Here is a 21,869-nt window from a genome sequence, read left to right as displayed (position 1 = left end):
TGTCAGCTCGCTGTCACACCAGGGCCTGTCAGGCCATTTGTCAAGAACTCAATAAATTTGTCAGTGGAAAAGAGAGCAAAAAAAAAAAAAGAAAAAAGAAAAAGAGCTGAATCCAATAAATCATAACATAAACAAATCTAGCCCTGGCTTGACAGTGCTAGTATTATACTTTGGTCTAATCCTTGGGGAGCCTGGATTATCCTGCAGTATCATTTTTTGGCTGCCTCAGTAAGATAAGAAAGGCTTCAGAATAGAAACAGAAATATGGGAGAGAGTGGGAAGAAGGAGATGTGATGTCAGTAACTCCACTCTTTATCTTACAGGTTTGCACTTTAATGAGCTCTAATTAGATTCCACCAGGTAAATAATGAGAATTGTTTTGGTTTTTTAAAAAATGACGGATTTAATTTGTGACTTAGATTAGTAATTATGAATAAAAACGAGTTGCTAAATTTGGGGGCCCACAGGCCTGAGGGGCCCTGGGCAGTCTATTTGTTGATAAAGCAGCCTGTTTGTTTTCTCTGTGGAATTATATTAATTATTTCAAGGTATGAAAGCCTCTAAGAAATGCAGAAAAACTGAGATTTAACAGAAACTTTCAGATGGAACAAAGACAGATTAAATTACGCGCAAATTGCTGCCGTTCAAACCTTCAGTGAGCCTCAGTGTTGATCCTCGACGGTCAGCGGCTCCGATGAGAAAACGGCTGGAAACGCTCTCCAAGGCGCACTAATGATTTTAGAGACGCGTCCGTGTACAAAAAAAAAGAAGACGGATTCTGTGAAATCCGAAATTGCGAAGCTGCTGCAGCAGCACAGTGTCAGACTGTTTTTAACATGTTCAACTCGGCAGCAAACAGATTAAGGGAAGTCTCTGTGTGTTTTTTTTTTCTTCATTTGAGCTTTTAACAAAAGCATCATGGAGAGCTTAGAAACACTCATTAAAAGATCAAAGTGAGTTAACTATCAAAGTCCTCTAGCCCTGCAATTTAGGGAGCCATTATGTCTTCGCTTTGCTGAGTCTCCCCTTTGAGGAGCTGAAGTGTTCTTCCCATTTTCACTAAGGGATTTGATTTTAAAATGCTTATCGGGCCGCTTTGTTTTTAGGCATAATTGAAAACGCGAACGTTTCAGGTCGTGCAAACCTGTGGTGAAAAGAAAAAAAAACAAAGGATGATTACATGCGGCGCTTATTACAGTCCACACGTCCGATTTAATAAAGGCTACTGAGGATATTATTTGCTGTGATTTTGCGATACATTGTAGCCTGAGGAGGCCTAACTGACTGACACTGCTGGAGGGAGTTATTAGAAAAAAAAAGAATGGATTCTGGTGGATTTTAAACAGCAGGATGTAAATGTAATTAAAGCTGAGTTATTATCTATATATCTACATTTCAGTTTGACTCAGGCGTTTGTTTAGGTTGAACTTTAACGAAGTCATTAAATAATTATGCGAATTCAGCTTTGGTCGTTTCTGTGGCACTTGGTAATTTTTTTAATGTTTGGAATCGGGTTACGTTAATCAGACACGTTTTACTAGTAGATTTATTTGTTTCCTTTCTTCTAAACTTTGTGCCTCATTTAATTAAATACCAAAACCTGCCGATTTTGGCCTGGAAAGCCTCCAAATCTGTGCGTAAAAATGCGCAATTTTCAACCGTGCCATCTAAGTGCAAGATCATGTTTTCGCTTTTTTGAAAAAAATACTCCTCCAAAAAATAATCCTGTCATTTCATTTTACATCGAGAGTCTCTGCAATCTCTGGGAAAGCCGTGAAAATACCCGAAATCACAGGAATGTTAGTCGCTCTGTTACTACGCTCTCTTACCTTTCCGATGGATGCAACAGTTCTGCTTACTTTAACGTCAAAAACGTTTAACTCAAGGGACCATTGGTTTCTGTACTGCACACCTGCTGCAGCCTTGTTGTGTATTTTTTTTTTTCTTTTTCTGCCCTGTGGAAAACCGAGGGAGGGCCTGTCATGTAGAGGCTCATTAAAACACCGCAGGCTGAAAGTTGGCGGATTGATTTATTGAATGAATGTTTGATGTCCTCATTCGCACAAGTGACCCGACCGATAACTGCTGAATGAATGGAGGAGGGGGGAAGATGAAGAGGGGAGGAAGTGGGGGGATGGATGGTGGGGGGTAACACCGGATTCATATGTTTTGTTTTTTTAAAAAATATATCGATTATATTGTATTGATAGTGGAGAGCTCATCATGCTGCTTAGTGGAAAGATAATCCAATATAGAGCGAGGCGGAGGTAATTGACCCCATGCTGATAGAAGTGCTGAATATAGAAGGAAAGAAATCCAAGTCGGGGGAGGATGACTTCATAAGAGGCAGGTAAAGAGTCGTTTTAACACAGAAACAGCCCTCTAACGAAAAATATAATAATTGCAATATTTATATTAGGTTTTTTGTGACATTTCTGTGAGGTTGGATCCGTGTGAAATTGGAAAGTGAAATGTCATTTTTTTTTTCTGCTTCTTGTGCAGATATGTGCAGCTATTCTCTCAGTGAACAGCAGAGGGCAACGCCAACAATCTCTTCTCTGTTTACCAAACTGGGCTACAGGTCATCGCCTGGATGCTTCACAAAGGATACCAGAACAACACGCAGCCAAGGTAAAAAAAAAAGCTGGCTGCAGGGATTTTACGCAATTCAACACGTTTGGGGTGTCACAATTTCGTTTGCATCCATACTTTAATAGACATTTTTTTACACTAAACCACGTGAGATCAATTAATATTTTTACTGTTTAGCAATTGAGGGTATCATTATAATTATGCCATAAAACAGTTGCTGTCATGTCACTCGTTTCCAAGCAGTTTATCTCATTTTTAAAGCTGTGTTTCTCAATTACGCACGAGCTGATCTCCTCGTCTCCTCAATATCACGACCTCGGGCCCGCTCCGTGTGTCCACTCTCCTTATTCTTGGCCTTGTCTGGACCTGTAGTTACACTAGTAGGAGCTGATAACAATCTCATGCAGCGCAAAGTCCCATTAGCAGCTCAGTAATTTCACACAGGCCTCTGCGCAATATTCCCGCGAACCTCTCCAAATGTCTTGATCACATCTTTACTGGAGAAAAAAAAATCAACTTACTAATGATTTCTAAATTTTATTCGCTGACAAACCCTGGATTATGCATTTCTGAATTTTCAAGCACTAAGGCTGGATTGATTTTATTTAAAAATATAAGCTCAGATTAAGGATCAGTTATTTAACAACAAGCAATAAGAGGAGATCTGTAGCTACTGTGTGAATGCAAAATAAATACAAGAGAGATCCACTATTATTATTATTATTATTATTATTATTATTATTATTATTATTATTATTATTATTATTGTTATTATTATTATTATTATGTTCCGTCATGCTTGAGTTAAAGATGGATGGCCCCTGGATGTTAGAGGCCACCTCAGTGCTGGACAGACCGCTGTTATCTGCCCTGATCACCAGGTGCATCAGCTGAAAGAGAACAGCAGCTTCCACTGGAGACAATACACAAAAGAGCATGTGATGCTCCAAAAGACACCCGCAGCTTATCTCTATTTTATTTATTTTTTTACTATTGAAATTGCAATCCATCATAAAATCACATTTGAAATTTTTTTTCTTTTAAAGGTCATATTTTGATATTTAGGAGTAAATTTCTGCATAATAATGTCCATTTAGTCGACTGTGCGTCATTTAATAAGCGCCATAATGAAATTGTAGTGCATTGTTGTTATTATTATTGTTATTATTATTATTATTATTATTATTATTATTATTATTATTATTATAGTTTCGTCCTCAGTGTTAGGTCTGTGTAAAATATGACTTTTGTGCTCTTCGGTATTCTTCTCCTGTGCATGTGTGTTGTTATTGGACTGTACTCTGCTCCAATAGCATCCCAATGGCAGTGAATGGAGGGAATGAAAAAAAGTGTAGCCATGCATGCAGGAGTGGGAGGATCTACTCGCTTCAATCTCGATCTCAGACTTTTGCAGCGACAGGGGCACAACCAACCAACCGTCTCTGTTACTTCCAAAGAGTTACTGCCGGGACATCTACATACACACTCTGCTATCTTTGGATTTGTTGTCAACTTTTACTTCTTTTCCTTCTTCCTTTTTGGCGCACACTGATATTCCGTGAAGACATTTTTTTTTTTTACCTTTCCTCCTCTCACCAGCTTTTTTCTTCTTCTCCCGTCGGCTTTGGGGTCGAGAAGATAAAGCTTCCTCGCTCCTCTAATCATAACAGGTGACTGTTCCGAGAGTTTTTATTGTTTGCTTTCTGTTTCTCCACGCTTCTCTGACACATCAGGGATCCCTGTAGCCGGCTTACACTGCCTTTACCTTCTGACGATTGCGAGCATCAGTGTGTTTTTTCTCTCTCTCCCTCCACACTCCTCATCTAGATAAGTTTATTTCCCCTTGTTTTTCCTCCTCCTGTGTGTCACACGGAGCTCACACGGTTTCAACAGGTTTCCAGATCGCCTCCTTCTGCTTCTCCAGACGAGCTTTTTTTTTTTTTTCTCTTGGATTTTTTCTTGTCCAGTCTGACCGTATTCTTATGGATATTGCAACAGGTCTGGTGTCACTGGAGCGCCTCTCCGCGGGAGAACAGTCCGAGACGTGCATCATGCTGGACGGCATAAAAATTGAAGATCATCCCCTGCGATCGGGACAAGCCACGCTGGGAGTCATGCTCGGTGAGTCCTTTTATTTTATTTATTTAGTTTTGTACTATTTCCCTCTAAAATCACCGTGCGTAAAATGAAACACTCAACTGTGATTCCTGCGTGGATGCATTTATTTTAGCTTTATTTCTTTAAAAACATGTTATGTGCAAATGAATAAAACAACAGAATAGCAAATATAATAGAAGTTCTAATTAAATGTCATCTTCCAGGCATGAGTGATGTAATCTGCAGGCCTTGTGAATTAAACGCAGCATAGCAATAAGTATAAAATGCGCTTTTATTTTGATATTTAACATGACATCGCAGGCTTTATTTGATTTAATTAAGCAGTCAAGTGTGTTATGGGGTGCTTTTCACTACATTGCAGTCCCTGATCCAGGCCTTCCTCGGGCCTCTGCCCTTCTTTGCAGGCTCTGAATGTCATCATAGATCGGTGTGTGAAGGATGCCAGCGTCCCATCTCCGACCGCTTCTTGATGAGAGTCAACGATTCCTCATGGCACGAAGAGTGTTTGCAGTGCACCGTGTGTCAACAGCCTCTCACCACCAGCTGTTACTTCAGAGAAAGGAAACTTTACTGCAAACACGACTACCAACAGTAAGAGACTCTCTGCTTTCTCTTTCTTTTTTTCCACCCTTGCACTTCTTTGGTGTGCAGAGATTTTTATTTTATTTTTTTTAATCATGGTGATGCTTTTGGTGACCTGGAGGCCCGTTCAGTTAATACATTTTATAGGATTCAATTCTAAAATATGTGACATTAGATAACCTGTTGCCATGGCTTGGCAAAAATATAAAAACAGAAAAAATTCGAATTAAATCACAGCTTTGAAAATGTATAACGCTGACTGCAGGATGCTGCCATTAGTGGCCGTATATTATTATTATTCTCCTGCACCTGGCTGTATTATTGTCACACTGGCCCACGATATTTCCACTTTTGTCTCCGCATTTCTGACAAAAAAAAAATAAAAGACGTAGATCTCACTCAGGCCCGAGAATGCGCAGGCGTGCAGCCTCTGTTTTTTTATTCCGCTCTCTGTCATGCAGATTGTGTTTTCTGGTTGAATCATGTGGCCTTTCCCCATCACCATCCACCGCTTCACATTCACACTAAATATGGAAAGCATCATTTCAGTACTTTCTTATTTTTTCACAGCCTCACTGCGCGGTTTAGATTTATTTTCCGACCTTCATTCATTCTGTAAATCGCTCGCCTTTATTTACCTTAAATCTTAAAATGCTGTATTTAATTGTCGAAATGTAATTTAAAAGTTAGTCTATTCTGTTTGTGTTACATATTATTGAAGTGATGACTGCTAATTTAATTTTGGGATGTTTTATTTTATTAGTATGTTTGAGTCATTGCAACAGTTTAGCGCTTTAATAAGCAACAAACTGCGCATTTGACTCCTCAGAAATTAAACTTTACCTGCGAGGCGAAACGCAGAAGTAAAAGTTCTGCCGTTTGCGCACGCGCGAATCAGGCCCGCGCACAAAACAACGGCAAAATATGAGTAATACCAAAAATAGTAATTTAGTGTAAAACTGCAACTTTCACATTTTAGAAACCTCTAAAACATTTAGAATTTATTCTGGTCTAAAATGTGTGATTTAAGGCAGCTTGTTAAATAGCTCTGCAACACAATGAATAAAATACAGCATTATTAAAATTACAGGTGCTAATATTGATTCTGTAAATTATAAATACATGAAAACAATGCATTATAGTGCAAAATTTTAATATTGTTTTATAATAATATAAAATATTATTAGTTTGCAATTTAAGCTTGTCATAGGTAGTATTTAAAAAATGTAAATTAAATGGTTACTTTTAAACTTGCAAGCATGGCAGCCATTCACCTTGGATAAATCATTAAATTGAATTAGTGGATTATCACTTAAAATGAGCAGAGATGGCAGATAGAGTGGAGCAAATGCTGAAGTTACGACTATTAGAATGCTGAGGGTTCCTGTTCGGCCTGTGAGGACCCTGGGGTGCCTTGTGTTTCTCATCGCATGAGCGCTTTTCATGCTTGTCACTAAATTTTCAGCTTTTTGTGTGCGGCCTTTTTAACAATTCTACTTCGATTACCGGCACATTATGGCTCTCTGCTAGATACCTTGCAAAGCAACAAAGAGTTACATCTATTGCCATGCGTGCCATTCATCCAGCTTTGTGACAGGAGTGTAGTCGGCTGATAACAATGGAAAATTCATAGCAGTAACTAGGGGATACCGGAGTCACGGCGTCACGGCTCAGAGGTGGCTGGAAGTTGAGACAGTCCGGCAGAGAGGGGGAATCTCTTTCTCATGCGTTGTTTTATTTAGCACTGTCCATTTATAGTCTCTTTTTTTTATTTTTTAATTGGTTTGGTGTGTGTAAAGAGAAGAAGATTAAGAGGCAGACAATCAGAGACAGACAGGATATATCTAGCAGCCAAATAATACTTCTTGCAGGCATTTTGTTTCTGATATGCTCTTCAGGAACCATATTTGGACTGTAACTGACCATTTCCCTTTTCTTTTTTTTTTTTTACCTCTCTCTGATTTGAATACTGTGAGCTTGTGTGGCAAGTCCAGTCACTCCAGCCAAACACAACAACCTGCTCTCACACACTATTATTCATCGCATCTTTTAATTCTTCCCACCTTTTTTAAAAATTTTTATATTTTTTTAACCCCTCCCAGGCCGAGTTAGCTGGTGGTTCCCCTCTCACAGTGACACAAGTATCCCTTTCTTTTGTTGTTGCTTATTCCATTTGCATTGATGAGATACTTAAAGATGTAATTGGCACCTTTTTGACTTTTATGACACCCATTTAAGATGCATTTGTCAGCCCACAAACTGCTTTGGGCTGTGAAGAGAGCTCCTGGCCTTACAGAGGTCTACGTTCCTAATTACATTCCTACAGCAACTGATTCATGCCCCGTAATCAGCTCTCACTAGCTATAATAAATCAAGGAATTGGCAAGAAGTCTTTTTTCGCACCTTTGGAGCAGGTTTAAGTACAGACGGGGGAAAACAATTGTGTACTGTGTTATTAAAACTCCCACCAACACAGTTCAACACATCTTGATCTATACAGTGCAGTTGCATAGTAACAAGATTGGACTTTATTAGCCTTTTCCCCTGATGTTTGCCTTTTTTACGCCATGCAGCTGACCTGTGTTAATCATCCCTGTTTTGATATGAAATGGGCATTTTTTGTGAATGTGGAATATTTTTGATAGCTGATGATTTAGGCTCTGAAACATCTCAAATGTACAGATATCAGACATCATTTCCAGAGGGAAAAAATACAATGAATATATTTCAGAAGAGGAGAAATATAAACAGCAATATAGCGCTGACGTCCGCAAAGAATATATCGGTGCAACTTTGATAAAAGTGAAGGCAAATAGACGGAGCTGTCAGTTGGACGAGAGCCGTAGCCGTAGAGGAGAAACAAGCTTGAACGAGACGGGCGGTATGTAGAAGGTAGAGTGGAATTACACCATTCCGAGAGAGTTTGTTGTGCCCTGGTGTTTGGAGGTCAATTATACATCATTAGAAAGAGGGAGATCTTTTCCCCAGAGGGACCTTTCCTCTAACCAAGCTGATGCTTTGAAAGGAGCCATGTAATAAGGCCTATCACTTGACCGAAGTGTTGGACAACACCCCTGTAATGGACTGCCTTGTTAGAAACTGCCATGGGCTCCATCTACAAAACATAACATTAACTAACTATATTATACACCATGCTGCCTGCTTTTGGGTCCTGCTGATGCATAAAAACCTTGCATTCCACAGTGGATTTTTTTTTCCATGCTCTATAAAGTTTTACTGTCTAGCAAAATGTTATTTTAGAATGTTTCATTTGTAACCTATCCAATACATCAGCATGCAGATTTTTCCAAATCTTCAAACTCACCTTCTGTAAGCAAAATTATATTCAGGTCATGGTAGTAGTAAAAAAAGAAAGGAAAAAAAAAGCACAGCAGTGATGAAGCCATAAAAGCAGAGCTCCCAGAACCTGTCTCACCTCCCATGTATGCTGGACGATCCCCCGGTGTGCTGAGAGGTGCTTTTTAGAACTGTTTGGAGTGCCCTCCTGTGAAATTGTTGTTTTTTAATTAGCTGTGCTTGGGACGCTGCAGCAGTGTGTGCCGGATAGATGCTGACGGCTGGGTTTCTGTGTTAGCTCACCCAGTGTGTGTGTTTTACTCACTCTAGGACACTCCCGCATGGCCTGGCACTTTACGAACACTCATACGCAAAACCAGGAAAAAAAAAAAACAAAAAACACCAGGATGTACTTTGTGTTGTCAACCCAGCTGGGTAGTTTTGCAGTTAATTAAAGACTGTCCTCAATCCTGCTAAAGTATTTCAGAGACGGCTCTGTAGGCAGATCTGCGGGTGTACGTTCCTTTGTGGAGGACTTTCTAACTTTCAGCTACACTTTTTTTTTTAATTCTCCCTAAAAAGGATAAAAATGTGTCTTTAGCCACTGCTCTTGGGTAAATAAAAGAGGACCTCTACAGAGAGACAAATCTAATGTTAGAAACACAAAGCCGGATAATATTGCTTCAGCTTGCTGGGATTTTTAGTGCTCGGCAAGGAGCTAGCTGAAGCTGGCCCCGTTCCTCTGTAAGGAAGTATTGGGTTCTATGTCAACACGGCTCGGCCTGTCCCAGCAGCATACTAGGATGCATCATCTGTCATCTCATGGTTTGCTAACTGTGCCCCCCACCCGACACATTTAGAACCATTAAAGACCTGTTGGACTGTATTTATTTGCATCACTAGCTGCATCTTGGATTCTCTGTTTTTTTTCCCTCTCGGTTCCCGTTAAAGCTTCTATGAGTGATTTCTACATTGTCTACGTGAAGAGTGTTATTATAAATACGGCTACAACCATAAAAAGGATCAGCAGTCAGCTGTGTGAAGTTTTTGTGATGTTGTCGGTAAATCTCAGGTATTATATTATTAAAGCAGGTGATTTCATTAAGATTTGTGTTCATTAAGGCATTTCCGCTGTGCGTTTTAGCAGCAATGATTGGGTGCAGAGTGTGTGGCAGGAGGTGCTGGGGGTGTGTGGTGTGTGTAGCAGCAGTTGGAACACAAAGCACTTTGCAGGACGCTATGGGAAGCCACAGAGGCTCAGCCACGGTAATGCCCATCACCACTTTAGAGGCCAGACTGGTGGCGAGGGATGTGGAAAGAGGTCTCTGTGGCTTTGTGTGGGGGAGCTGTTGTGCAGGGGAGGAGAAGGATCTGCAGAGGGATCTGCCTGGTGTGCTCACATTACACTGGATGATAGCAGAGGGGTGCAGAGGAACTCAAGCATGCAATTTGTTGGTAGCCACAATTTAACCTCATCTCCTAAAGCCGGCTGTTAGGCAGCCAGTGGGACATGTCAGTCAATCGGGAATGCTAATCAGCGACGGTAGAGAGAAAGCCCTCGGCTCGGCAACGCACTGATTTTCATTACTGGCTCCGAGTCCTCGGGCCTTCAGGTTTATTTTCACAGCATGACAACTCTTCATAACAAAAAGCAAGGCAACCACAAAGCATTAAATGCAATTTACAAATTAGATTTTGGCTAAATCTGTGAAATACTATAATAGCCTTCTTAAAGTAGCCAGCCGAGGAATACACAAACTCAGCAAATGTTTTCAATTTTGATTTGCAAGATTACACATTTAAATCAGGATAGTGAAAATTTTCAGTGGCTGGATTTTTTTTTTTTTTTTTCGCTTGCTGCGCCGAAATTATTTATTTCAAATGTGTGCGTCGGTGACAGTGGAACAGTTCCTCATTTATTTCTGCGCATTTGTAGTATTTTCTAATTACATTTCAGAGCTGTTTGTTTCATTTTGCTCCTGTAGTTTGGAAATAGCCCACACTTGTTTCTTCAGGCAGCCCGCTCGAACGTGCTTGAGAAATTGAGACAAGGCCTCTGCTGCTGGCTCGCAGTATCGCTGCTGGCCCCAACTGTGTATATGTGATCCCACTCTGGAATGTTTTTCCAACACGTAGGCTTTTCACAGATACACTAGAGAGGACTGGCATCATAGTGGCAAGTGCTGCATTCAGACTGTTGTGTGCCCAAGGCTTACTCTCACACTCACGTCACACATTCTAGCTCTACATGGGAATGGGGCAGAGCAGTGTGTTTGTCTACATACACCCCAGGTTTTTGTGAGGGTGTGGGCGCATGTGTATGTACACTTGCTTCCTCTCTCTGCTCCTTTCTTTCTTTGTCTCGAATCTAAGCTCTTTCCATCGCCTCGCACTCGCTCTCTGTATTGCAAAGATACATTTCGGCGCCTCATCTTAGTTGCTACACGTCAAATTTGGTTGCCCGAATTGCAGCAGTGTAGATTTTTGTCACAGATGCGTCAAAACACATTTCTTTGTCCTTTTTTAACCCTTTTAATCTTCATCAAATGAGATTAGCCCCCAAATACCGGTATTCCTGCCCAAAGTGACTGACAGAGATTTGCACTTTTATCATTAAGTGTGACACTAAGCTGGTCGGAGCTTTGTCTTGAATGGAGGGTCTGACGGAAACGGGGGCTCCTAATCCTTTTATTTGTGTCAGGCCCAGAAAGAGGGAAGAATGGGGCCGGGGTGGGATGGGGCTGCAGAATGCCGTGGCCCGTAGTCCCCTCCAGACCCGGCCTCCACAGCCAAGTGAGCATGAGACTCATCTTATGTGGTCTATGCACTCGAGCAGACACACACACTCACACACACACATGCTCACACAGATTTGTGTGTCTACAGGACTGTATGTTTAAATGTTTGCACAAGCACATGCATGCACTCATAATTACGCTGTCTTATGTACAAATGTACACATATGTTCACCTACTTATGCACACAGTCAGAGTTAGATGCACACATGCACAGTCGCTGCAGAGCGTGTACCTGCTCACAGCCACAGCAGAGCATGCATCCGTCTATGAGTGCATGGTCTGCAATAGCAGGAGGTTCAGTCTAGGATGAGATTAATAAAGTTTGCCGGTTCCCTGGTCGAAGTCCAGCGCAAGGCTTTTGTCTGCAGCTCACATCGGGTTGTGGGGCTTCAGCTCCTTTTGTGTGTGCACTCTTGTGGTAATCCATCTCCAGCGGGAGTCCCCTGGGGCACTTTATTTACTCATTCAACTGTTTGGAAGTCTGTTAGACTGCAGATCAGATGCAGTGAGACCAATGTGATTACTTTAACCAGCACTTGCAGATTCCTGCCCAGCATCTCCTCTCACCCTGAGCCGGCGTGCTCTGCAGGTGGGAGGTAAGGTCCACACTGGCTCATCCTTCTCTGCCTGTCCTGTTTACCAGCATGGTTTTATCACCTGTCCAATATTCTCTGTTATGAATATACTGCATTAGATATTGAGCCTCCTGTGCCCACACACTGTAGAGCTTATGATTCCTTTATTATCCTTGTTTTTCTGAGTTTGCTGTTGTTTTTTTTTTTTTTTTTTTTTTTTTAACACACATCTCAAAAATACAGGTTCCAAAATGGGTAGCTAGGTCTCTCTTACAATACATCATAATTCAGCACCATAGGAAGAGTGTTGTCACAGTGTAAAAACTAACATCTATGTTTTATTGCAAACAATGAAATGGATTTGGTTATCCATCCATCAGCATAAACCCAGAACTATGTATTTGGGGCTAACCCCCATGTTAAACCACTGCAGGCTGTCAGGCTTTCTGAATTTACTCTCCATCCCTTCCCCTTGGCGTGGCTGGGGAATATGGCTGAGATCGGCTGCCAGGACCGGCATCTACAGCGAGAGCTCCCTAAACTGGTTGTTTAGAACCAGCCGCTGATTGGTGATGGCTGCCTTGGCAAGAAAAATAACCCCGTATGAAAACACTGCAGATTGGATTTCTGTGCGTCTGACTCACTCCCGTCCTCTCTGACCGGCCCCCCCACAGCAAGCCAGCATGATTTGTGCATGAGGTCCCGTGACCCATGGAAGCTTCAAAAAGCAGCGAGGGGAAATATTTGGATGATCCTGATGGGGGAGTGGAGACGTGGGAGGGAGGCAGGGATGATGGGGGCTTGGTAAGGAGCGGGGCTAAGCGGTGTAAGGCAAGGCAGATGTGGGGAATCTGCAGTGCAGCCGCGATGACAGGGGGAGTGTGTGTGTGGAGAAGATGACTGCCCATTCTGAAATCCAAGCCCCCACCACCCCACCCAGGCACCCACCACCACCACAATCACTGCCCCTTAGGAGTCAGACGCCATGTTCTGCATAAAAAGGTGTCAAATAGTAGAGGTAAATGTGCGCTGCGGGTTAGAAAGGGTTGCAGTAGAAGAGGCATTTTATCATCAGGTACCATGCCATGATACTGATCGTCTGTACCCCACCCCCCTGCTGTACACCCTCGATCCCTTCTCCTCTCCCTTTACCTTTCCTCTGCTGGCTGGATATTAATATTTCCCAGAAAGCTGCTACAATACATCTTCTTGGGAAATTCCAAGTCTACAGAACACTGCAAAATGATCTGGTGTCTTTGAAAGGGATGGATAAGGGGATAAAACGCAAAAAATTTTCAAAGTGTTTTTTGTGCATATGTGATTTCAAAGCGCTGTCTGAAAGGAGATGTCTATATTGTTGCCTCGATAAGAAAAATGTGTTGCTGCAGGTGAAGGCCGCGTGGTTTGCTCTATTCATCTGAATTTTCTCCCCTACTCTATAGTATTGTTTGATTCAAACTCTCGGCCTCGTAGCACGTTATTTACGCGTAGAATTTGCCTCTGGGGGAAGATCACTGGAAACCCCATTGAACAGAAATAGCCGTACTAGGCTGAGGCTTGATGCAAACCCAAACTCAGCAGTTAAAAAAGCAAATCTGTGGTCTGAGGCAGCCTCAATCAGACTTTGGCCTCCTTACTTGTTGCTGCCTCCTCCTGAGAGTGGGTGGGTTGACTGACCCCCTGGGTGTCCGTCTGCCTTAACACCGGCCCTGCAGGCCCAGCATCACAGGGGAGAGCCATCCCAGCCCCAGGCCGGAGTTGTGCTCTGAAACCAGAGACCCATAGTTGTGTTGTGATCGCAGCTGGAAAGACAGCTCTGGCTCTGAGCGGAGCCCTCTCTCAGCGTGTAGTCGGGGTCACCAGTGGCCTCTCAGCCTTCAGCGTTCATCACTTCGCTCTGCTTCTGCAAAGCACCGACTAGGACTGCATTATTTATGGACCCGCAGTCTTTGGTCCTTCTAAAGTTCTGTCCAGCAGCAAATATCAGAGAACTTGAAGGTTTGATGAGGTCATGTTATCAATTACATCCAGCTTGAAAAGTTAAAGTACCCAAAATGTTCAGTCTGTCGGTGAAAGTCTCTGGATGAATGTTTCACATGACTCGTAATGTCAGTAATATCACTCTGTCAGGGAAAATACAATGGGCCCGTCATCTGTTATGTCCATGCTAGATGGTTTCACTCTTGAACTTTAATATGTAAAGTAACCAGAAAATCTGCTTTAAGGAAAAATGCCACTTTGAGGGTTTGTGGTGTGAAGCGTGTCTTCATGTCTGTGTTTTTGCAGCTCCTAATGCTGCTTGTTTATCTCGTGGTATCTGATCGGTTCCAGCTCGACTGTTCATTTAATCGTGTTTTTTTGCATTCCTGTTTGAAAGTGCTTACGTGTGTGCAGCTTTATTTGTGTGTGTGTGTGTGTGTGTGTGTAGCGTGCCCGCCTGCATGTGTGTAGTGGGTCTGTCACTCGGCCAAGCATTGGACATGCTGTTGGCAGGCGACGTAGTCTGTGGATTCTCCTGTCGGTTGTGCTGCTCCGGAGGCAGAAAGCGGTGCGTGCCACCCAAACCACCAGCCACTCGCCCCCCTTCTCCATCATCAGCCGAGCAGCCCTCTCCCTGCTCTCCTTGCTCTCCTTTTCCAGGGCCCCTGAATCTGGGCTGTGGCCCGTGGATGAGTGCTACATCCTGGCTGTCAGCACAGGGGTTAGCTGGGGATTGGCCTGTGGTGGACGTGCAGTATCAGGCCCCGTCTGTCAGCTCCTCGTTCCACTTCCTCCCGCCCCTCGGCGCAGGCTGCAGTCAGTGGCACAAACATACGTTGAGCTGTGACTGACTCAGATCTCTGGCTTGAAAATGAAAGGATCGCCCCTCAGAATAGGCATATTCACAGCCATGCCAATGAAAAGGGGCTGTTTAAGTGCTCGGGTGTTGTGTTTTTAAACAGACCACGAAAGCTTTGACAGACGGTTTACTATTTCACCCAGTATTTCATTTCAGGTGCTTTTAACTGCTGCTTTCTGACTTCCGAGGAACAACCACTCACCCACAGCGTGTATTTGCATACAGTTACAGCTCCCTCGCAAGCACTTTTTTCTAGAAAGCCCCATTCCCATTTATCAATTTGATAAATGTTAACAAAATGTCACACTGGGTATTTTATATATCTTGAGGGTCGTGTATTTTATGCCAAGATTCTGTCCATATACATGAAGCCATACCTTCACTCTGCCTGTGGATCACATTATCTGATACACACAGGTACATACATGCTAACACACACATGGACACACATCTGTAGAGCACATGGCTGCAGACAGACCTACACATGTCAGAGGATTTGCGACTATAATCAGATTAATTGGTCCATCTCTCCTTGGAAACATCACATATACACATGAAGGCCTCTGGTAGCTTTCAGCTGGATGCTGCTTACACTAACCAGAAGCCAGGCAGCAGGCGCAGGGTCGGAGAGGTCACAGCACGCTCTCTGGCATCAGCATCTCTTTATGGCTTACATGTTAGAAAAATTATTACAGCACTTACAGCCTCATTCTGTCTGACAGAGGAGGAATTTCTATCGGTTCCTCTTGAGAATTCCGACTGACTTAAGCTGCACTTTCTTTTAGTTAAATATGACACAGAGAAACTGTTTTTTCTTCACAACATCAACATGAAGGTTAGTGTTGCTTGGCTGAAGTCTCAACCGCTTCAAAGACAGTAGCAAAACATGCTTGGCCTTTGCGACGAATATTATAAGTACATTAACCATAATCCTTATTAACATTCTGCAAGCAGCATGCAGGTTCAGTGCTTCAGTACGCTGCGTATGTTTTTCTTGTCGCCCACAAGTATGTCTATGTGAGGGACTATCTACACACATGCTGCCATTCATGATTTTATTATAGGTTTTAGCCTCGCCACAATTTATACACAGGAATAAGTAAAGCTTGCTGTCTCCTTCTCTGCTTTTCAGATTTTGCAGTCTCCTACAAGCAATGTGTACTTCTGTTTGCGTGTATTTTAGTCATCATTATTCTGCCTCGCGGGCTGCCAAGGGTCATCATTACTGGCAGAACACAGTGTTAAGAGTCATGTCATGGCACTATAAGGTAGTGATTCCTTGCCAGTAAGCAGCTGTATGTGGGATTGTGGAGTAGTTCATCATTTGATAACATAGAATTAAAATTAGATTTTGAAAGATCCGCATGTCGAGTTGGTTACAAAACCTGGAAAATGTTGAATGTTAAAACAGACAGCTTATAGGAATGGATAAATGAATGAAACTGCTAGTTTATGTTCAAACAGCTGAAATAGTTGGATGAAAGTAACGATGACTGACCAGATAACATTATAGATAAATGGTTTCGAGGTCAGTGAAAAGAAATGGTTAAACTGTTGGAATAGATAAGAGTAATGGAGAAAAATATTCTATCCATCCCACCGTTGTTTCACAAAATATCTATGTATACATGGGAATGCAAAAACAACTACAAATCCTCTAACAAGCATGCCAAGCCAGACGACATCAGCGATACCTTAGATACCAGAGACGACTGTCATTTTGTTCTTTCTGCGGACTTTAAACCACAGACGCTGAGAATCAGGTAATATTGGGCAAAGAAGATGCTTTTGCATGCCAGTATTATTGTGTCGCAATGCCAGATTCAGTTGTAGATTTGTTCCTGCTAGTGCTAACCTAAGCATGTTTCAGCCACACACACATTACACACAGCAAAAATGGGCAAAAAAATCTCTATCTGAGTGACAAGGCCTTAACAAAACTGACATTAACATTGGTAGTTGAGTTATATAATGAAAATAAACTATCACTTTTATTTGTGCTTTTCAATCAATAACCCTCCCACTGCCCTGTGCATGACTGGATAGAATAATGGATCGATCTGAGCTTCTTCATTTGTTTCCCCATTTACAGAGTCAGGGCTGTATATGAACACCGGATTCTTTTTTCAGTGCACACACAGAACAGACAGCTAGCGGATCACGAGGCGATATTTACTGAATTTGACAGAAAATGTTGTTGGAGTAGAATAATACACTCCACCTTTACTAGTTAAAATTACCCAGATTAAAATGGATTCAAATCAACACATTTAGAACATGACAGATTGTGTCAGGAGAGCGTGTGTTCATCTGGCTGGGTTATGATGGGTGCGTCTGTTGAAAAATTTTGGAAAAACCGCTGCTTTATGGTTTAGAAATATGATATTTATACACACAAGCATCGGCTTTCCCCCAAAACTGGAGGATGGCTGTATGAGTTTACATTAATGCCATTTATCTTGTATCAATGGCGTGAGGTTTTCCAAATCACAGACCTTCACACGGTGTTAGGTAAGCTGTCGGTCATGGACAGACCAGATGCCAAACGAGTCTTCACATACTTGCCTGTGATTGTCCATATTTTCTGTCTGCCTGCTCTGCCTTTTGCGGTTAAACCCCACTCTACTGGCACTTAAAACTAGCGAAACAAACCCATAAAAACCTATTTTGCAAATACGCTTTCGCCCAGCTCTGTTTTTTTCACACATTCTGGCGCTAATAAGCCCTGACACACCCTAAACAACTGCCCTCTCAAAGAGCACGTCTAGTGTGGAGCGGCGGTTTGGTGTCCAGGGGAAGCCTGTGGTTCTGGAGCCAGCGAAGGAGTCGTGCCCTGCCGTCCCACAGAGATGACAGGAAGATAAGAAAGAGAGGTGGCCTCTCCACACAAAAACATCCCACCAGGAACTAACCTAACCTGGGGTAAGGATGGAGGGCTTCGGGACCCGTGTCAAAACCTATCCTTTACTGGAGGTAAAAATACACTGAAAAAAAACATTTACTACTTCATGAAAATGAGGATTCCTTGAACAGTGTTGGCTAGGACTGTTAGTCATCCAGAAGCCATCAGAATCCGCTGTAAGATGTTCTTGCGGCCTCAGAATATCCATATCAAGTTTATTCTACAACTGCATGCCTCTGTATGTCACAACTCTGGCTTTGTGACATGACTTCTCTTAACCAACAGCCACAGAAATAAAGGGGGAGAAAAACTAAGTACAAGCGACAGGCTCTTGGCAGACACAGCCTCTGCAGTTATAACTTAGAAAACCGCTTATAGTTTGCAATATTTGAGAAGGCGAAGTGAAAAGGTAGCCATTTCTCCTAGACGATGCGTAATGAGGGAACCGTAGGGAAGGAGAAACAGCGAGCGGTTTCTGGAAGCGGCACTAACACAGGGATCAGCAGCATTAAAAGAGATTTACACCCCCAGCTCTTAAACAGTTTTCTTTTGCTCCATGGTTCCTCTTTTACAGATATTTCAAGGAAGTAATAAACTGCACTGACAAGCGTTCGAGTGGCTTTGAAACATCCCTCATGGGCAGCAGAGCTCCATCACTTCTATCACAGTACCTCGGCTCTGCATCGTTATTTCTGTGGAAGGCGGCCTGTTTCTGTCTGTTAACAGCATTTGGCCTCGACTAAATGTTGTGATCACCATGTTGTTGTGTATGTCAAAGAAATGTTGCCTAACTAACTGTAACGCATCAAACATTATGCGTTCCCCAAGGGTAAGTCGGTTCAGCGTTTATCTGGTTGGGAGTGGTGCGTGTGCTGTGCGGTTAGACTGTTTTCCTTGATGGTTCAGTTCTTTTGAAGCTGCCTGCATGGTCCAGAATGAGGCCCTGCACAGTGTAAGATGTCATACTCCCACTGTGCTGACCAACGTGCTCTGTGGGCCTTGATGTGCCCATAACATTTAATGGTACTTTGGCAAATGCTAATGGAAACTCTTAGTTTGCCGAGTAATCACATTTCATTCCCTTCTCTCTGGTTGCTCTTTTTTTAAATTTACTATAATTATTCGTTTGCGTCTTCGATTATACTTAACTCATGGCTGAGAGAGAAGAGGGGAAGAAGTAAGATGCATTATCTGTTAATTATTAAGATTAAGGGCTGGATAAATAAAGCAGAACTAAGGGGACATTTGGCTTGAGTAAGACATGGTTCCCCGTGTCGTGTTGCCCCACAGCAGAGTGTCCCTCTGGGTTTGACGCTGCGACTCACGGGCCTCTGAGGAGGAGGATTAGAGGGGAAGGTCATGCCGTGGCACATGCACATCTCAGTGTGGGATGAGGAAACATCTCGACCTCGCGCAGGTTCAAGAAGAAACAGCCTGCTTCTGATTAGTCACCCTGATCTGCAGTGATAAACAATTCCTGTGGTCTCCTTCTCACAGAGACATCACTGGCAACGACTGTTGAGTGTTCACGGGTGGTTTGTGTGTTTGTATGTAAGCTCAGACATGCAGGGTTTAAGAGTGTGAGCGTGTGCTTTTGTGCATTTAAAGCTAATTCCAAAGGTAAGATTTCACCAAAAATAGCGTGATTTTTGATTTATTTGGTTTGATGTGGATGCCATTTATGTTTGTGCAGGCTTGAGAAGGAATAATGTGATGTTCTTCTGGTCTAGAATGACATCAGGGTTGTAATTTGCAATCCAAAACATGAGGGTTTGTGGTGATTTCATTAACTATAGCAAGATAGTCACATGTTTAAATAGCAGAATAGATAAAAAAGGCACGCATGATATCTATTCCTGCCAAACCTGCAGCCCACAAGTCCAAAACCATAACCAGAGAATGATGGAGGAGTTTTAAAACATTTCACTCAGAGAGTGTGTTGTCCTCTTTGCCCTTTGTGGGTAACTGGCAAGTTTATCTGTTGTTGTACTTCCGTGCAGATGCCTGGCATCGACTCTTGTGGTGATAAAAACGTCTTCAGGAGGTAAGTGTTTATGGTGAGGATCCATAAGGTTAGCAGGATCAAAGCATCGCTGGAAGCACATTAAGCAAAGAAGCAGGAATAATAAACAAAACAGTCAGCTAGTCATACAATCGTTTTTATGACATAAAGAAACCATGTCAGGGAGAGGCAGATTTCTGTCAGGCGGTTCTTTATTGCTGTGAAAAACAGCCTCCAAGTCCAAAAGAACAGGCCAGTTAACTAAAAAGAACAATAGCAGCGAGGAAGGGAGGAAAGCGTTTGAGATTTCACACCACAAATATACAGTAGATCTTTTTTTGGCACTTTATATTGCTCTTGTGTTATTTTCTCTCTCTTGTCCAGGATTGAAATGAGGCGCTGATTGGATGAAAACCGTGTTTGACTTTTTCATTCGCGTGAATTTCTGGTTTTGTGGGGGAAATACTCAGCAACCCTCTGTCTGTCTTACGAGGAAAAGCATTTCAGCGTCAGACAGGAGCCTTGTGTGTGACTCAGCTTGGACTCTTTCTGGTGTTCGTCGGCAGGGAACGGCTGATTGAGTTGACTGTTTTAGCTGGAAATGTTCACAGATGCCCCCCCTGGATCCCCCCCACCTCCACCCACACTTCAGTGCCAGATTACACTGAGGACAGACGTTAATAAATAATATTTTTTTTTATATACCTTGGGGGAGTTAAATCATAAATTAGTTTTCTTATTGTGTTCATTTTTTTTTTTTTTTTTTTTTTTTAAGCTTTGGCTGCTTTATGAGCGTTTGGATGTTTTTCTGATGTTTTCTGTTAGAGCTTCTGCCTCATTGCGTAGCCTGTCAGAGTCCTGAAGGAATGGGAGTGGTGTACCACCCGGGCCTGCTATTCCCATCCTGCCCAGTCATTTGCTTACGGCTACAGCTTTAAGTGGGAATTATGACTGGGGAGATAAGTATGGAGATAAGCCGGTCCTTGCCTGCAAGACGTATGAGGTGTCTGGACATGGCGAGTGGTGCACCTGACCTGGAAATGAATGGCGTAAAGGTACAAGTGCAGCTCATGAACCTCCTTTTTCATACGGCCGCTGTCTTGTAAGCGCAACGCCCTCAATCATGACAGATATTAGGAGGTGCAGATGTTTGCGCTTCAGGTTGAAATAGGTTAAAATAAGAGTAATTTGTGTATTGTATCGCTAAAGCTACAGGGACTGTATGAAAATTACTGGTATGGGGAGGGAGGTTTAAGCTTATGGTTCACCATGTTTAAAATGCTAGCCTCTTGTCGGTGTTTTAATATTTTATTAGAATCCTCCGCTTGACTCAGAAAAAAAGGGCAGCATTCTCCATGTCATATATCTCCTAGTAACATCAAGAATGTAGCGGTATGACTTCATTCACCAAAACTAACAGAAGCAAAGCGTGCAGGTTTTGAGCTGAGTGCCATAGCTTTAACATTTAACTGTATATTAATGGAAGAATGATTTGAAGTAAAGTGCAGCGAGGGAATAAAATAAACATCTGCTTCCCCAAAAACATCCTGAAAATAAGACACAGTCATTTTTGTACACTCCCAAAATTGTACATTAGTTTCCTTTGTAAAATGCAAAATCTAAACCTTTCTTAACTTCATCTGCTGTGAATGCAGAAAGAATCCAGTGCCCGTGTTCAAAACCTTTATTTTCTTCAGCTGAATAATGAACAAACACACGCTCACAGAATTGGAGATTTCTTCGTCTTTTTCCAGAAGAGAAAAAGTGATTAGGTTGCTGCTTCACCTAAGGTGTGTGGGAGAAACATTCCTCCTGCTTGGTATGTTAATTCACAGCTCCAGGGTCTGTACCAGCCTTCGCACTTTGAAGTTTCTCTCCGCGTTGCCTTCTCTCCATCAGGTGAACTTGTGGCCTCTTAGCATTTTTATTTATTAGACAATCCCTCACATGTAAAAGATGATAAAGTTGACATGTTACAGGCGGTCGCCGCTTTCGCACACTGAGGAGGGCACTTTGTTTAACACCCCAGCAAATTTGAGCTTTAAATTTGATGACACTTTACATGCCAGAGGAGCTTGCTCATTGGACGGCTGCCAAGACACTAAAGAGAAGCCAGACCAGATGATTATGATCTTACAGACACTGTCAGTGAAGTAAAGTACTT

At 42.4% G+C, this 21,869-nt stretch overlaps 1 protein-coding gene across 2 annotated transcripts in view; it reads left to right on the top strand.

The window, feature by feature from the left end:
- The first annotated feature begins 2,369 nt into the window (after positions 1-2,369).
- lmx1bb (LIM homeobox transcription factor 1, beta b) overlaps positions 2,370-21,869 on the top strand; it is a 47,645-nt gene continuing 28,145 nt past the window's right edge. The window contains exons 1-3 of one of the 2 annotated variants that reach the window (XM_055011582.1): positions 2,370-2,631; positions 4,591-4,713; positions 5,115-5,301. In XM_055011582.1, the coding sequence (XP_054867557.1) occupies positions 2,472-2,631; positions 4,591-4,713; positions 5,115-5,301 (470 nt within the window). In that variant the 5' untranslated portion in view covers positions 2,370-2,471. Of the gene's footprint in view, positions 2,632-3,982; positions 4,263-4,590; positions 4,714-5,114; positions 5,302-21,869 lie in introns of those variants that run through there. The other variant, XM_023296761.3, reaches the window with a different exon arrangement.

Source organism: Amphiprion ocellaris, chromosome 6, assembly GCF_022539595.1.
Source record: "Amphiprion ocellaris isolate individual 3 ecotype Okinawa chromosome 6, ASM2253959v1, whole genome shotgun sequence".
Taxonomy (NCBI): Eukaryota; Metazoa; Chordata; class Actinopteri; family Pomacentridae; genus Amphiprion; species Amphiprion ocellaris.
The sequence above is the reverse complement of the archived record's forward strand: the minus strand, read 5'-3'. Positions and strand labels throughout refer to the sequence as shown.